This window comes from Myotis brandtii, unplaced genomic scaffold (assembly GCF_000412655.1).
Source record: "Myotis brandtii unplaced genomic scaffold, ASM41265v1 scaffold68, whole genome shotgun sequence".
NCBI lineage: Eukaryota > Metazoa > Chordata > Mammalia > Chiroptera > Vespertilionidae > Myotis > Myotis brandtii.
In genome coordinates, this window is record NW_005370657.1 from 1,143,212 (window position 1) to 1,158,893 (window position 15,682).

The 15,682-nt window shown below is 55.1% G+C and overlaps 1 protein-coding gene across 4 annotated transcripts in view; it reads left to right on the plus strand.

Moving 5' to 3' along the window:
- Positions 1 to 486: 486 nt before the first annotated feature.
- The window catches only part of CIZ1 (CDKN1A interacting zinc finger protein 1), a 15,957-nt gene continuing 761 nt past the window's right edge, over positions 487 to 15,682 (plus strand). The window contains exons 1-16 of one of the 4 annotated variants that reach the window (XM_005881421.2): positions 487 to 572; positions 762 to 880; positions 2,755 to 2,826; positions 6,023 to 6,240; positions 8,605 to 8,695; positions 8,863 to 8,971; positions 9,487 to 9,754; positions 9,839 to 10,040; positions 10,297 to 10,418; positions 11,066 to 11,266; positions 11,868 to 11,992; positions 12,662 to 12,749; positions 13,228 to 13,341; positions 13,544 to 13,690; positions 15,190 to 15,259; positions 15,449 to 15,570. In XM_005881421.2, coding sequence (XP_005881483.1) covers positions 559 to 572; positions 762 to 880; positions 2,755 to 2,826; positions 6,023 to 6,240; positions 8,605 to 8,695; positions 8,863 to 8,971; positions 9,487 to 9,754; positions 9,839 to 10,040; positions 10,297 to 10,418; positions 11,066 to 11,266; positions 11,868 to 11,992; positions 12,662 to 12,749; positions 13,228 to 13,341; positions 13,544 to 13,690; positions 15,190 to 15,259; positions 15,449 to 15,570 — 2,082 coding nt within the window. In that variant the 5' untranslated portion in view covers positions 487 to 558. Of the gene's footprint in view, positions 573 to 761; positions 881 to 2,268; positions 2,385 to 2,754; positions 2,827 to 6,022; positions 6,241 to 8,604; positions 8,696 to 8,862; positions 8,972 to 9,486; positions 10,041 to 10,296; positions 10,419 to 11,065; positions 11,267 to 11,867; positions 11,993 to 12,661; positions 12,750 to 13,227; positions 13,342 to 13,543; positions 13,691 to 15,189; positions 15,260 to 15,448; positions 15,571 to 15,682 lie in introns of those variants that run through there. The other 3 variants (XM_005881419.2, XM_005881420.2, XM_005881422.2) reach the window with 3 other exon arrangements.

A 15,682-nucleotide genomic window follows, 5' to 3' on the forward strand; every position in this document is an offset into this window, starting at 1 on the left:
GGGGGAGGTGCTGCTGTGATTGACACCGAGAGGCACAGCGAGAGGGTGGGAGTGTCAGAGGGGCTGAGTGTGTGTGTGTGTGTGTGGGGGGGGGCGCTGGCCTCCGCAGAGAAAGGCCGCAGGGGGTGGTGTGTTGGGGTCGGATGCTCCCCCTAGACCCTGAGAGTTGGAGAGATGGAGGACGGGTTGGGCCTTTGAATTGGGGGCTGTTGGCAGGATTTGGGGGAAATTGGCGGGAGGGTGGTTGGCTCCTGCAGTTGGGAGAATTGGGGGCGTGATGATGGGGCGGGGAGCAAATGTGGGCGGCCTGGGCAGGACTGGGAGAGTACAGCTCAGCTGGCAGTATTTGAGGGCCGGGGTGGGGGCGGGTGACCATGGACGGAGGAGAGCTGGCCGGGCCTGGGGTGGGGAGCCCAGACTTCCTCCCCTTCCTCCCCAGCCACCATGTTCAACCAGCTCCAGCAGCAGCAGCTCCAGCAGCAGCTCCAGCAGCAGCAGCAGCAGTTGCTGCAGCTCCAGCAGCTGCTCCAGCAGCCGCCCCCGCAGGCCCCCCTGCCCATGGCCATGAGCAGGTGAGTTCCCGGGGAGGGTGGCGGCTCTAGTCCTGCTACTCAGACCCGGGCCTTGGAGACCCCTTCCCAGCCCTTCCTCCCAGAGACCTGCCTATGTGAGTCCTGCAAGTCATTTCCCACCCCCAGGAGGGCAGAGAATGGAGGGGAGGCTCTCCCGGTGACACTCTGACACCCGATCTCCACACACAGGGGGCTCCCCCAGCAGCAGCCACAGCAGCAGCTTCTGAACCTCCAGGGCACCAACGCGGCCTCCCTCCTCAACAGCTCTGTGCTGCTGCAGCGAGCTTTGCTTCTGCAGCAGTTGCAAGGTATGGCCACAGGCCCTTCTCCCTGCGTCTTAGTGCCGGCTTCCCAGCAGCCCCCCAGTCCCACCAGATCCACAGCGTCAGCCTGAGAGGGAGCTGCTGGCGGCGTCCCCAGTTTACAGGCGGGACACCGAGGCTCCAGGAGGCACAAGTTGCTCAGCTGCAGGCGGGTCTGTCTGACCGCACACATTGTGTGCCCTTGGCCATGTTGCTGGCTCTGTGGACAGCACTCAAAACATTTCACTGACCTTCAGGTTACGTGAGATGCTGGATGGAAAGACCTGTTTTGACCACCCTCCCCTGCATCCCGTTTGACAGATGAGGAAGCTGAAAGTCCAGAGAAGGGAAGTCCTTTGCCCTGGGTCACACAGCACCAGCCGTGGCCGAGCTAGACCAAGGCCTGAGCCTCCCGACCCCCTGGACCTCTGAGTGGGTGCTTTAGGCCTGTGCCCTGGCCTCAGTTTCCCCATGGGGAGAGCAGTTTTTCAGCTCTTCTCTCCAAGATGCTGCCCTGATACTTTCCAAGATACCTCAGCCCCTTCGGGAGTAACCCAGGGGCCCAGTGGCCTGGGGCCAGCTCATGTTCAGATCCAGACTGTCCCCAGGGTAGCTGTGACTTGCCAGCCTGGACTCTGTGCTGAGGTCTTTACAAACCCAATTCCTCGACTCAGCTGACAACCCTAAGGAGAGGTTCACTCATGGCCCCATTTTACAGGTGAAAAAACAGGCCCAGAGAGGGGCACGTGCCCATGGTCACACAGTGAGTAGGTGTTGATGAGAGGGAGAATTAGAGCCCAGATCTTACCACAGAGCTGTGTGCTGAGACGCTAGACTCTCCTGCCCCCCAGCAGGGTTTGCAGCCAGGGCAGATGTGATGGTTGTCACTCTTCAGCCCTGCCAGGGCCACCTGGGTGTGAATGGTTCTGGGAGCTTACATATAAATGACAGACAGCCCTGGCTGGCGTGGCTAGGTTGCTCGGATATCATGCCATGCACTGAAAGGTTGCTGGTTGGATTCCTGGTCAGGGCACATGTCTGGGTTGCGGCTCGATCCTCAGGAGGCAGCTGATCGATGTTCTCACATCAATGTTTCTCTCTCTCTCTCTCTCTCTCTCTCTCTCTCTCTCTCCCTCTCTCCCCCTCTCCCTCTCCCTCTTCCTCTCCCTTTCTCTCTCAAAAAAATCAATTATAATCTTTAAAAAAAAATAAACGATAGATAGAATTGTGCACCTGAAATCTATATAACTTTATTAACCAATGTCACCCAAATAAATTCCATTAAAAAAATCAACAACAAAAAGAAAAGAAAAAGTGACAGATAGATGAGTGGAGAGATAAAACCACACACAGGGACCCACAATATATGCATATATTTCCCCCCATTTAAAAAGCTACACTCTTCAAAGACAAGTGAAAAGAGCATTTTTAAAAGAGGATAAGAAAACCCAAATTACCGTCTGTAGCCTCACTCACCTCCTGAAGAAAAGAACCACCTGTCAAGGTTTGGGTGTGTTTCCTCCCATTCTTTTCTAGGCACTGCCCTGGGGATTGGTATGTGATGGTGGTTATTGACACAAATGAAAGGCTGGATCTTGTTTCTCACTGAATAGAACGGCACGATCATTTATCATGTGATTGGACAGTCTCTGGTTATGTGTTAGTAGCTGTTTAATATTCCATTGGAGGGATGTGCCCTTGCTTACCTAAACCTTCCCAGCCATTTCTTTCTCTTTTTTTCTATTTTAAATAACAGTGGGATGAATATCCTGTTTGAGACTATTTTCTTAGAATGGATTCCCAAGAGTAGAATAACTGGGTGGGTGGGGGATGGGTATTTTATGGCTCTTGATAAGTATTGCCAAATTGCTTTCCTAAAGGACTGGACCAGTTTGCAATGTCACCAGCCACGTATGACAGTACCGGTCTCACCATGCCCACAGCAACACTGGGTATTATATGCTTTTTTATATATATACATGTATATACATATAACTTACTAACTTGGTTGGCAAAAAGCTATATTATTGATGCTTTCGTTTACATTTCTTGGAGTGCTAGTGCAGTTTAACATTTTATCATGGTCTGTTAAGCGTTTGTATTTCTTTTTGTGACTTGTCCATGTCCTTTGCCATTTTTCTTTTTATGTATTTTATTTTTTTGCATAATCCCTTCACTTTTTTCCATCCGCTCCCAAATCCCACCCCCCCCCCCCCCCCCCCCCGCCCCCCCCCCCACAGCTTTCATTCTGTTCTCTGTATCTATAAATCTGTTTCTGTTTTGTTAGTTTATTTTGTTCATTAGATTCCACGTATATGAGTGAAATCATGTGCCTTTGTCTTTCTCTGACTGGCCTGTTTCACTTAGCACAATGCCCTCCACGTCTGTCTGTGCTGTTGCAAAGAGTAGGATTTCCTTCTTTTTTACGGCCGAGTAGTATTCCGTGTGTAATTGTACCGCAGCTTTTTTTTTTCATGATGAGATATAATTTTAATTCAACATCAGCTTTGTTACACACAAAAATTGTAGTTTAGTTACTCTGTGTTTACATTAAAAAGTTGTAAATTTCAACAGCTACAGCTTCTCTTCAATTGATAGAATGTAACAGAGTTTATGAATATAAAATAAATCAAATGCATCACAACTAATTCCAAAAATATTGCGGCTCCATAGTTTTTTTAATTTACAAAGAACCTAGTTTGTACCACAGTGATGAGTTCCAATGAACATTGTATTCAGCTCTGTACCACCGCTTTTTTATCCATTCATCCATCTCCTGATGGCCACTTGGGCCGCTTCCAAATCTTGGCTATTCTTATATAATAAAAGGGTAATATGCAAATTGACCGAACTGTGAGACGACTGGTTACTATGATGTGCACTGACCACCAGGGGGCAGATGCTCAATACAAGAGCTGCCTCCTGGTGGTCAGTGTGCTCCCACAGAGGGAGTGCCGCTCAGCCAGAAGCCCAGAAGCCGGGCTCAAGGCAGGCGAGTGCAGCAGCAGTGGCGGGAGCTTTTCCCGCCTCTGCAGCAGCGTTAAGGATGTCCCACTGATGGCTTAGGCCAGTGGTTCCCAAACTTATTTGGCCTACCGCCCCCTTTCCAGAAAAAATATTACTCAGCCCCTGGAAATTATTATTTTTTAAATTTTAATAGCAGTTACTCATCGCCCCCAAATGCACCTGTGGCCATCACCGCCCCCCTGGATCGCTGCAGCGCCCACCAGGGGGCGGTAGCGCCCACTTTGGGAATCACTGGCTTAGGCCCACTCCTGGTGGGGAGCGGGCCTAAGCCAGCAGTGGGACATCCCCTGAGGGCTCACAGACTGCAAGAGGGTGCAAGTCGGGCTGAGGGACATCCTCCCCAGTGCACGAATTTTGGTGCACCAGGCCTCTAATTGTAAATAATGCTGCAATGAACACAGGGGTGCACATATCCTTTTGAATTAGTGTTTTGGGTTTCTTTGGATACATACCCAGAAGTGGAACCACTGGGTCATAAGGCAGTTCCGTTTTTAATTTTTTTTTTTTTTTTTAAATATATTTTATTGGTTTTTTACAGAGAGGAAGGGAGAAAGAGAGAGAGTTAGAAACATCGATGAGAGAGAAACATTGATCAGCTGCCTCCTGCACACCCCCTACTGGGGATATGCCCGCAACCAAGGTACATGCCCCTGACCGGAATCAAACCCGGGACCTTTCAGTCCGCAGGCCGACGCTCTATCCACTGAGCCAAACCGGTTCCGGCCGTTTTTTATTTTTTGAGGAAACTCCATACTGTTTTCCATAGTAGCTGCACCAATCTGCATTCCCACCAGCAGTGCACAAGGGTTCCCTGTTCTCCACATCCTCGCCAGCACTTGTTGTTTGTTGATTTATTGATGGTAGCCATTCTGGCGGGCATGAGGGCTTTGCCATTTTCCTTTGGGAGTGTGCCATCTTTCATCTCACTGTAACAGCTGGTTGGCGTTCTGTTCTCTCCCTGCACATCTGTGTACATGTATTTGTTTTAAATCCATGTTAATTGAACACTTACTATATACAAGGCACACTTGTATATCTCATTGGATCCTCCTAATAACTGAGTCAAGCACTATTATTATCCCCATTTTACAGATGAGGAAACTGAGGCTGAGAAGGGGGAACTGATTTGCTCAGGGTCACAGAGCTTGTACTCTCGAGTCTGGATTTGAATAAGCTGTCACAGCACATCTGACGCATGCCCTGAACCCCTGTGCTTGTCCTCCGAGCCTTGGGGCAAGAACTTGAACTGTCTATTATGGCTCAAATACTCCCCAGCACTGGGATGCTGAGCCTGATGAGGTGTTCCCCGGGTGGTTGGGTGATGGGCAGTGGGAAGTGGACAAGGCATTTGTGCAGCTGGTCCTAGAACAGTTGCAAGCTCGAGGCCCTGGGGACTGAGAGAGGCTCCGGGGAAGCCTCCAGAAGAAAACACCTACACGGAGACCTGAAGTAACTGGGAGGTAGTGGGGACAGAAGGTCTCAGGTGGAAGGAACAGAGGCAGGAAGAAACCAGGCTTGTTTGAGGGATACACGGGAGCCTATAGCTGGAGTCTAGTGGGGGCATGTGTGGGGCGAATAGAAAGAAAGGAGGTCAGGGAGGAGGGCAAGGCGGACCTGGCACCATGAGCAGCAGGGAGCTATGGAAGGGTTTAGACAGGGGGAAGGGCGACGTCAGAATGTGGTTTTAGAAAGATTACCCTTTGCTGCTCTCCAGTGCAAACCTGGCTGACATGCAGAGATGAAGTGGCGTTGGAAGGGGGCTGGGAGTGGAGCTAGCAAGGGGAGTCAGGCTGGACTGGAAGAGGGGGAGGGGATAGGGTTGGTAGGGTTTGGTGCTGGCTTGGTGGGGGGATAAAGAGAGGGAGGAGTCAGGAGGACCTCCCAGAGACCCTGGATAAGTCCTCCGCTTCATGTCTTTTGTGTCATCAGTAGAAACAGTATCTACCCTGCTGATGGCTGGGCCTAGTGACTGGGGCCACGCATAGAAAGCTTAGCCTCTACCATCCAACCAAATGTGAAAGTGCCGTTAACTTTTATGCAGAGCACTGTGTAACGTGAAAGCACGAGAATGCTCCGCCCGCAATGTGCTATAATCCCTCTTCTCCATCTTCTTGCCTACAGGTAACCTTCGCAGCTACAACCTGGCCACCCCGAACCTGACAGCCCCCAGCCTCACACCCCCCCAGATGGCCACCCCAAATCTACAGCAGTATTTTCCCCAGGCCACTCAGCAGTCCCTGCTGGGCCCCCCTCCTGTCAGGGTCCCCATAAACCCCTCCAAGCTCATCCTTGCAGGGCGGAACCCCCAGAAACAGGCCCGGACCACCCCTGATCGCAAGGTGAGTGGTGGCGGGGGGCAGAGCAGGCAGGGATGGGAGAGGGCTGGCCTGGTGATCAGCCAGCTCCCCACTCTGGCCCACACTGGGCAGGCCACACCCCTCTTTATGCCTTAGTTTCTTCACCTGTAAAGTGAGCAGGAGGTAAGTTGGACTTGTGTAGTGTTTCTCAAACTTCAAATATTCCTGAACCCCTGATGGGATTTTTGCCATGTCCAAATATCATCAGTATTATTATTTACCTAAAATTTCTCTTTTTAAAAAAAATAGATTTTTATTGATTTTTTACAGAGAGGAAGGGAGAGGGATAGAGAGTCAGAAACATCGATGAGAGAGAAACATCGATCAGCTGCCTCCTGCACACCCCCTACTGGGGATGTGCCCGCAACCAAGGTACATGCCCTTGACCAGAATCGAACCTGGGACCCTTCAGTCCGCAAGCCGACACTTTATCCACTGAGCCAAACCGGTCAGGGCTAAAATTTCTCTTTTTAAAAAAATTAAGCTATAATTGACACATAACACTATATTAGTTTTAGGAGTGCTCCTTAAAATCAGCACTGCCTGATGGAAATAAAATGCAAGCCATATATGGAATTTAATTTTTTCTAGTAATTATATTAACAAAGCAAAACAAAACATGTGAATTTAATTTTAATTAAATATATTTTATTTAATCCAATATATTCAAAAATTATCATTCCAAAATGTAATCGATATAAAAAATGAGCGAGGTGTTTTACATTTCTCTCTCTCTTTTTTTTTTTTGTACTAAATCTTTAAAATCTGATGTGGATTTTATACCAAATCTCAGTTTGGCTTTCCACGTTTCAAGTACTCAAAAGCCACCCACCTGTGGCTAATGGCTCCTGCCTGGGATAGCACAGCTTGAAGTGAACTGGACTCTGCTCAGTGATTGATTGCTGATTGATTTAAGAGAGGGAAACATCGACTTGTTGTTCCACTTATTTATGCATTTATTGGTTGATTCTTGGATGTGCCCTGACTGGAGATCGAACCCGCAACCTTGGCACATCAGGATGATACTCTAACTCACTGAGCTATCCGGCCAGGGCCTCTGCTCAGTTATTTAAAAAGGAAACATATTATATCACTACATAAATAAAATAAAATAAAATAAAATAAAATAAAGTAAAATAAAAGAAAAGAAAATAAAAGAAAAGAAAAGAAAATAAAACAGTAGAAAGGAAAGGTAATGGGGGTGAAACCATATTATAAAGCCCTGAACTCCACACTGGCATCCGAAGGTTCTGAGCCGGCACCCCGCTACTCCCCGTCTGAGAGGGGGTGAACACTTCAGAGGGAGGGTCCCCTGATAAGCAGAAAGACTCAGAGAGACTGGCAAAGGGAATAACGTACTCCCCGAGACTGTCCTGGCCCTGAAAGTCCCAGCAGCTCCTCACACACACCGTGCTCCTCAGGATTCTGGGGTGGGGGCAGTACCCGCTTTCTGCCTGCTCCCAGGCAGCCCCCCTCTGGGGGTGAGGCATTTCCCTCCAGAGAGGGGTCCTGGCCTCTGACCTTCCAGGGGGCCTCTCCTCACAGGCTTGTCTCTGATCACCCCACTCCCATTTTACAAATGGGAAAACGGAGTCTCAGAGTGGGGTGGATGGAGGTTTCCCTGGGGGAGAAAGACGCAGAGCTGGGCTTCCTGACTTGAAGGCCGGTGCCCATGTCCTGCAGGTAGTTGCTGCAGGGCACGGAGGCCTGATGTGGTGGGCGGTCCCGCTTAGTACTGGTTCCCAGGGGAGGTGCAGAGCTAGGTTTGCCCTTCCTCCAGCCAGAGGCCAAGGCCCTTTCCTTGCCTTGCTCAGCTCCCCTGAAGGGTTCCTGTAAGAAGTGCGTTTGGGGCTCTGGAAAGGCCTGGGGCAGGAAGAGGCCTGGGCTTTGGGGAAGGGGCCTCGGCCTCTAGCTTGGAGGGGTGGGTGTGGGGGCAGAGGTCATTTTGTATAGGAAGGAGGGGAGGTGGTGTCAGGCTCGGGTGAAAGGAGAGTACTCCGGGCTATGAGAAGTCACGGGGGTTTCGGCCTGAAAGAGACGAGACGCGTGATCAGGTGTGCATTTGAGGAGGGGCCCTCTGAGCTGCTTGCAGGGAAGGGGGGACGTCAGGACGCAGCACTGTGGCCCGGAGAGGGCTCATGGCCCCCAACCTGGGTTTACTTGACATCAGGAACCAGATGGAACGCCCTGGACACGATTCCTGGGGAGTTTAAGATCATCTCTTGGCAGCTCTAGGGCCAGGCCCCCAGGCCCCTCATCTCCTGGGACCGTAGCAGCTGCTCTTGGGCAAGGATGTATTTGCAAGGTGGGCAGTGGGTGTCAGAAACGGTTTCTGAACGGAAGCAGGACTCTTCTTCTCAGACGATGCCCGTGGGAGACGAGGCAGACCCCCCAGAGGGGTCTGAGGAAGCTGTGGAGCCCCGAACGGACACACCAGGTGAGGGAGCTGCTGGTCCTTCAGAGGGGATGGCGGTTGGGGCGAGTGGGTGAAGGGCTGGTCATGGAGGCAGGGATCTTGGTGGGGGGTGAGCCCAGGCCTTACCTCCTAGAGATGGTTGGTGCTTGACCTGTCCCTGGCAGCCACTCATCTGCCCTTCCTTCTAGACCAAGATTCCCCTCCCTGCCCAGATGATGTCACTAAGGAGACTTGCACTTCGGCACCTGAGCCAGAGTCCTGTGAAGCGTCTGGGCCACCAGCTAAAAGGTCAAAGAGGTAACTGATGCTGAAACCCGCCGGGGCCCAGGAGGCCTGTACTCTCATTCCTGCAAAGGCCAGGGGTGGGGGGGGAGCAGGGGGCGGCGGGGGTAGGTGGGGAAAGGACTCTTCAGGGGAGTTGGAACAAGGACAGGGCATTGGCTTCTGGCTTAGAGGAAGGTCAAACCTAATTCTGCATCTCACGTGGGAAGGCCCCAGGCCAGACAGACTCTGATGTCTTCACTGGCTGAGCCCCCTGGAGACAGACGAAGTGGCCAGGTTGAGGGGTGGAGATGTGCATCTGGGACCTAGGGTGGGCAGAGGGTGGGTAGCTCTGCAGGCCTTGGTTGCATATTAGCAAGTTGTGGGAGGTGGGAGCAAGTGATCCTTCCAGTTTATTTAGGCTGAGAGCCAAAGGGGCTTGCCCGAATGCCCAGCTCGAATGGGGTAGAGTGATGATTGGAACCTGGGTCTTAGCCTTTCTAGGGAGCCGGTTGGAAGACATGAATTTGATCTCCTTTGATCCTTCCTAGCTCAGAGAAGCCCACAGAAAAGGGACCCCCAGGGCAGCTGCAGGCGAAGGTCCAGCCACAGGCCCGGATGACAGCGCCGAAGCAGACGCAGACACCTGAGCTGCTGCCCGATCCACTGGAAGCCCGAGTGCTGCCACGATCCCAGCCACGGGTTCTGCAGATCCAGGCCCAGGTGCAGCCGCCGCTGCAGAAGCAGGCACAGACACAGACCTCCCCAGAGCACTTAATGCCGCAGCAGGCCCAGCCGGAGGCAGAGCCGCAGACGCAGGTGCAGCCACAGGCACAGGTGCGGCCCCCAAGGCAGGTGCAGCCACCGCTGCAGAAGCAGGCACAGACCCAGACATGTCCACAGGTCCAGGCAGGAACACAGCCGAGGGCCCAGCCAGTGGAGCAGCCACCAGAGCAACCTCCAGTGCAGTTGCCAGTGCAGCCACCGGACCAGACCCAGGGGCAGCCTGCGACGCAGCCACAGGTGCCAGTATCAGAGCAAGCACCAGTTCCGGCTGATTCCCCACTGCAGGAGGCACCGCCCAGTGCAGTAGAAGCTGAAGCAGGTAGGTGAGCGCTGGCTCCCAGCCGGCCCGGTGCTGGGACAGCTCTGTCCAGACCCCTCTGTCCTCCCCTGACACTGTCCAGCTCTGACTGGGCGCTACCTAGGACCAAGGGTTGGACCCAGAACCAGGGTTTGGGGCCATTCACACCAGAGGCTTAAAGGCCTTGGCTGTGAGCACAGAAGGTGGCCCTTGGGCCCGGGTCCCTCTGGGTCCGGTGGGCGATGGGCCCTGGGAAACAGCCCATGTGTCATTCCAGGCCTGGAGGAGGCCTCCCCGGAGCCGGCGGCGGCCCAGGTCAGCATGGAGGCGAGCCAGGAGGAGCTGACCGGTGGCCTGGATGTGGGAGAATGTGAGAAAAGAGCAAGAGAGATGCTCAGGGTGGGTAGAGCTGCTAATGTGGCAGCATGGGGACCACAGTGCCCAGCGGTGGGAGGGCCTCTTTCTATCCCAGGCCCCCTCAGGGCCCCCTCGCGTTTCCCCACCTGGGACATGTGCCCGCAGCCTGGGCTTGTGGGCAGACCTGAGTGGGTTTGACTGTGGTTCGTCAAACTCTTCATGCTGTCGAGCTGCCTTCACACGCGCCTTTGCTCTGAAGATCTGATGCTACTTTGGGGACAGGAGTCCCTTCCAGCCGGCTCATCCCAAAACTGGAGTGTCTAGTCCCCTCCCATGAGTAACGTTGCTCTTTAGAGAGAGTGGAGTGTCAGCCTGTGCCAGGGGTTCGGGGCCCAGCTCTGCTTCACAGTGGATTCCCTCCTTTGTGTCTCACTTTCTCCCTGTCATGTGTATGAGGAGGGGGTGGACCTGGCTTTAGATTTAGGGGGGCCTGGCTTTGCATCCTGACTGCAGTGCTTCCCAGCTGGGTGAGCTTGGACAGTCATCGAACAGCTTAGAGCCTCAGTTCACCCATCTGTAAAGGGGGCTGTCGGAGGCCAGATGAGACCACGCTCAGAGGTCTTCAGCACTGGGGCTGGCCCACCATGCGCGTCCAGCTGGTGATAGCTCTGCTCCTGCTCCTGGCGCAGGTGTGGGGTGCCGGGGGCTCCCTGAAGGTCACCATCCTGCAGAGCAGTGACAGCCGGGCCTTTAGCACCGTATCCCTCGCACCCGGGCCACGTTCCAGCGACTCGGCCTCCGCCACCCCTGCCGCCGCCACCAGCGTGCCCTCCAAGCAGGCGCTCCAGTTCTTCTGCTACATCTGCAGGGCCGGCTGCTGCAGCCAGCAGGTACTGCCCCCTGCCCTGGGCAGTGGGTCGGTCGGGGGGAGGGCCTGTGTGGGGTGCCCAGCCTGCCCGGTCCACGACTGCCTGCGTGGCCACATGGGGCCCCCTGAGCCCCGGTTCCTGGCAGCTGAGCATCGCTCAGAGCACATGTTCTGAGCAGCCACGAAGGCAGGCTTTTACAGTCAGGCAGAGCTGGTTTGAATCGGCCCTGCCCAGCCCCGTGGACCTCGGGAGGGAATTAACCCTTTGTGCCTCAGTTTCCCCAGGCGTCAGATGAAGAATCATGTAGAACCCACCACATCAGGTAGTTCTGAGGATTCAGCGACTCGACATTGAAGTCATGAGCCCCAGGCCCGGCCCGGAGCGAGCATAGCATTCATAACAGCATTAGACTCGTATTGCCACCCCGGGGGCTGTAGTCACCCCTGCCACTCTGTGCCTGGCGGAGCGGAGCCAGGGGACCTGAGAGCTCCTCAGACTGCTCCTGGTCTTTGAGGCGCTCACACAGGCTCCAGGAAGAGCGGAGGCCTCCTCCCTCGGCCCAGCCCTGACCGCCTTCCGGGGACCAGTCCTCATGCCCATCCCTCCCTCCCTCCTGTCGTAGGAATTCCAGGACCACATGTTGGGGGCCCAGCACCAGCAGCGGCTCGGGGAGATCCAGCACATGAGCCAAGCCTGCCTCCTGTCCCTGCTGCCCGTGCCCCGGGATGTCCTGGAGAGAGAGGACGAGTGAGTGCGGGATCTCGGAGGCCCTGTGTGGGGGGTGGGCAGTCTCCCAGGCCAGGCCAGGCTGAGACGGGCCCTGATTCTACCATCTGCAAGGTCTGCCTTTGTGTTAAGCATTGCCCTCCCCCAGAGGCCTCTTCACACCATTCACTGTGTGACCTTGGACCTCAGTTTTCCTTGTCTGTAAAATGGCCTCGTAAGAGGTGTAATGCAGGAACTCATGAACTACACCCTTTCTCAGGGCTCCATCCAGGCAGGACCAGCGTGGCCGTCCACGTGGGAAGGACATGGGTTGTGGGGCTGCTCCCCTGGCTCAGGTGCTGACCCTGCCTGCCACAGGGGCATGGTGGTGCGGGCAGGAGCAGCTCTGGGAACCACGGGGCATTAAACTGAAGGAGAAAGAAAGGTTTCCAAGGCCAGATATGCTCGGTGCTGTCACTGTCCTGGTGACCCTCTGGCATCCCAGATGCTTCTAAATCCCATTTCTCCCCCAACTCTCCTTGTTCATATTCTTATTTAAGTATTCTTCCAGGTGAAGTTCCAAACCCTTTTGTTAAGTTTCCAAAAGAGCTCCTGTTGGAATTGCCCTGCGTTTACAGAGCACCTAGGAGAGCGACCGTCTTTCCAGGAACGTGGGGTCACACTGCCCTTGTTTTGCTTGTCATCATTCAGGGAGCCGCCTCTGAGGCGCTGGTGCAACACCTGCCGGGTCTACTACGTGGGGGACCTGATCCAGCACCGCAGGACGCAGGACCACAAGGTGCGAGGCCCACGCGCTGCCAGGCACCTGGATGTGCTGTCTCCAGGCCGGGGGCTGGGAGGGAAGGAGTCCAGGCTGGAACGGAAAGCCCGTGTCAGTCTGTCTCTGCGTGGCCGTCACACGGAAGTGTGGCTTCTCAACGCCTCAGCGTGTTTCTTCTTTGGGCTTCAGTTTCCCCATTTGTCCGGCGCGGGCCAGGCACCATCTCGCCCTGCCGTTGAGCCATGGGGCTCGGGGGGCTCCTCCTAGCGCATGTGCTCTCTCCTGTCTTCTCTCTGTGGCCCTCTGCCATCCCATCTTGGAGCCAGTGGCACAGGGAAGGGACGTGCTTGCCCATGCGCTGGCACAGGGGCTGAGTGGAGCCAGCCGATTGCAGATGTGGTGGCCGGCAGGAGGGAGGCCAGGCCTCGCTGGCGCTGCCAAGCTGCGCCTGGGGACACTGCCCGCCACCCCCTTGGTCTGCCCTCCTTCCCCCCAGATCGCCAAACAGTCCCTGCGACCTTTCTGCACCGTTTGCAACCGCTACTTCAGGACCCCCCGCAAGTTTGTGGAGCACGTGAAGTCCCAGGGGCACAAGGACAAAGCCAAGGAGGTAACCCCGGCTCCCTCGGGGGACAGGCTCGGGGAGGTGCAGAATCTTGGCCAAGGCCACGCAGCAAGTTGAGATTTATCCCAGCCCGAACTCATAGCAGGTCCAGGGCGATTGGGAGACCCGGGGGGAGAGGGGGGGTGGATGGGGTGTGGCACCTTGGCCACTCAGAGCTGACCTGAGCCCTGACCCACTTCCTGGGCAGATGAAGATGTTCGAGAAGGAGATAGCTGGCCAAGATGAGGACCACTTCATCACGGTGGATGCCGTGGGCTGCTTTGAGGACGATGAAGACGAGGAGGAGGAGGATAATGAGGAAGAGATGGAGGTTGAGGAGGAACTCTGCAAGCAGGTGCTTGGGGGGAAGAAGGAATGTGGGAGGCAGGCTGGAGGCTGGACTCCCAGCCCAGGAGGGACCGTGCCCCACCTCCCGGGGCCAGGAGGCACTGTGCTGGCCTTTATAGGCACTAATGCTTGCTACAACTTAGTACTAGTACTAACTATATCCTGTAGGACTATGTAAATACACCAAGGTGACTACAGGGGGGCAGTGAAATCTGTGAGGGCCTCGAAGCCTGGCTGCAATGCTGATGTGTCGAGGAAGGGAAAGGGGACCCCGGGCCGAGGGAGCAGCATCAGTAAAGGCATGGGTGGGGGGCGATGCAGCACATACAGGAAAGGTCAGCGTAAGATGCTGCTAATGCTGATAGCTAGTGCAGTCGGCGCTTTTAGAGCACCTACCTGTATACCAGCATGTGCCAAGCACTTTCCTGGCAGAATCTCACCAACTTGGATGCCAGGCTGTGCTCGGAATGCCCCGCTACTCTGCCTCCCGTGAGCGAGGAGCTAGAGAAGCGTGGACTCTCTTCAGTTTAACAGATGTTTCCGGAGCAGCTGTTCCGGGCCAGACCCTGGTGCTGGGATATGTGGGGACGAAGGCCTGGCCCCTGGCAGACCTCGCCCGTTACAGCCCAGGGTGGTGATGGGGCAGCAGAAAGGACGCAGAGGGACTGTGGATGGAGGGTTGCAAGGGTGGCTCCAGCCCCAGGCAGGTTAGGGGTGAGGCTGGCCTTGCTCGTCAGAGTCAGAAGTGGTGTCCTGGGCAAGCCCCTTGGCATCTCTGTGCCTGTTTCCTCTGTTCAAATAGTCCCCACTCAGGCTGTGAGGGTGACAGCCCCGGCTGGCAAACGGGAGTGGGTGTCACTCCGAGAAGCCACGTTTGCTGGCCTGGTGTGTGGGAGGCACTGCTGGGCATGGTGAGGCCGGCATGGCTGGCGTCAGGTGGCCTCATCTGCAAGGGGCTTATGGCGAGACGAGGGGTCCTAGGTCACCTGAAACCCATCCCCCAGGACTGAGGTCACTGCAGCACCAGGTGGGAACTCATGGAGCCGGCAGGGGGCTCACGGTTAAACGTGAAAGCAGGACTTGGGGCCTACCAGGGTTTACTAACCTGGCTCCTCCCTAAACCAGCTGTCTGACACCAGGCAAGTGAGTTAATGTTTTCTCTCTTATGTAAAATGCGTGAACCACAGGTGTTGGTGGTGAGGATTCAATGAGATGACATGTGTGATGTGTTGGGCACACCTGACATGGTTATGGCCACTGTGGGAGCAGGAGGGCTTCCTGGAGGAAGCGACTGATTGAGCTGAGCCTAGGAAGTATAGATTGGGAAGGGTACTGTGGGAGGCAGGATTGGCTGTGCAAAGGCTCAGAGAATGCCACCCACAGCCTCCTCAAAATCATGGGGGACTGTTTAAGAGCATGGTTGGGTTCCAGGGCCCCCCACCTGCATTCAGGGGTGGGGGGCCCTGGGGGAAGTCAGATCTGAGGCCCACACTTGCATGTTTCCAGGTGAGGTCCAGAGGGATAGCCATAGAGGAGTGGAAAGACCCAGAGACCCACAGCCCCAACACTGCACATGGTAAGACCTCAGCTCTGACCTCAGCCTCCAGGTGACCCCCCAGATCCCGGCCACAGCATCCTGGCCAGGTGGCCGATCCTCGTCCTTTTCTCCCACCTGGAAGGTGGGGGGATAAATGGGCCCCTAAAGAGGGCGGCACACCTGGCTGGTGTGGAGGAACGTGAGTGCACAGACCCCGCTGTCCCACAGGTGTGGACTTCATGGTGCCGGTGATGGGCTATGTCTGCCGCATCTGCCAGAAGTTCTACCATGGCAACTCGGGGGCAAAGCTCTCCCACTGCAAGTCCTCGGGCCACTTGGAGAACCTGCAGGTGAGCTGGGCCTCCAGCCCCAACCCACCCTGCCCAGGACTCACTCCATCCAAACTGGGAGCGATGGCAACTGGCCACCTCCCTCCTGTGTTTGACCTCAGCTCCCAGACAC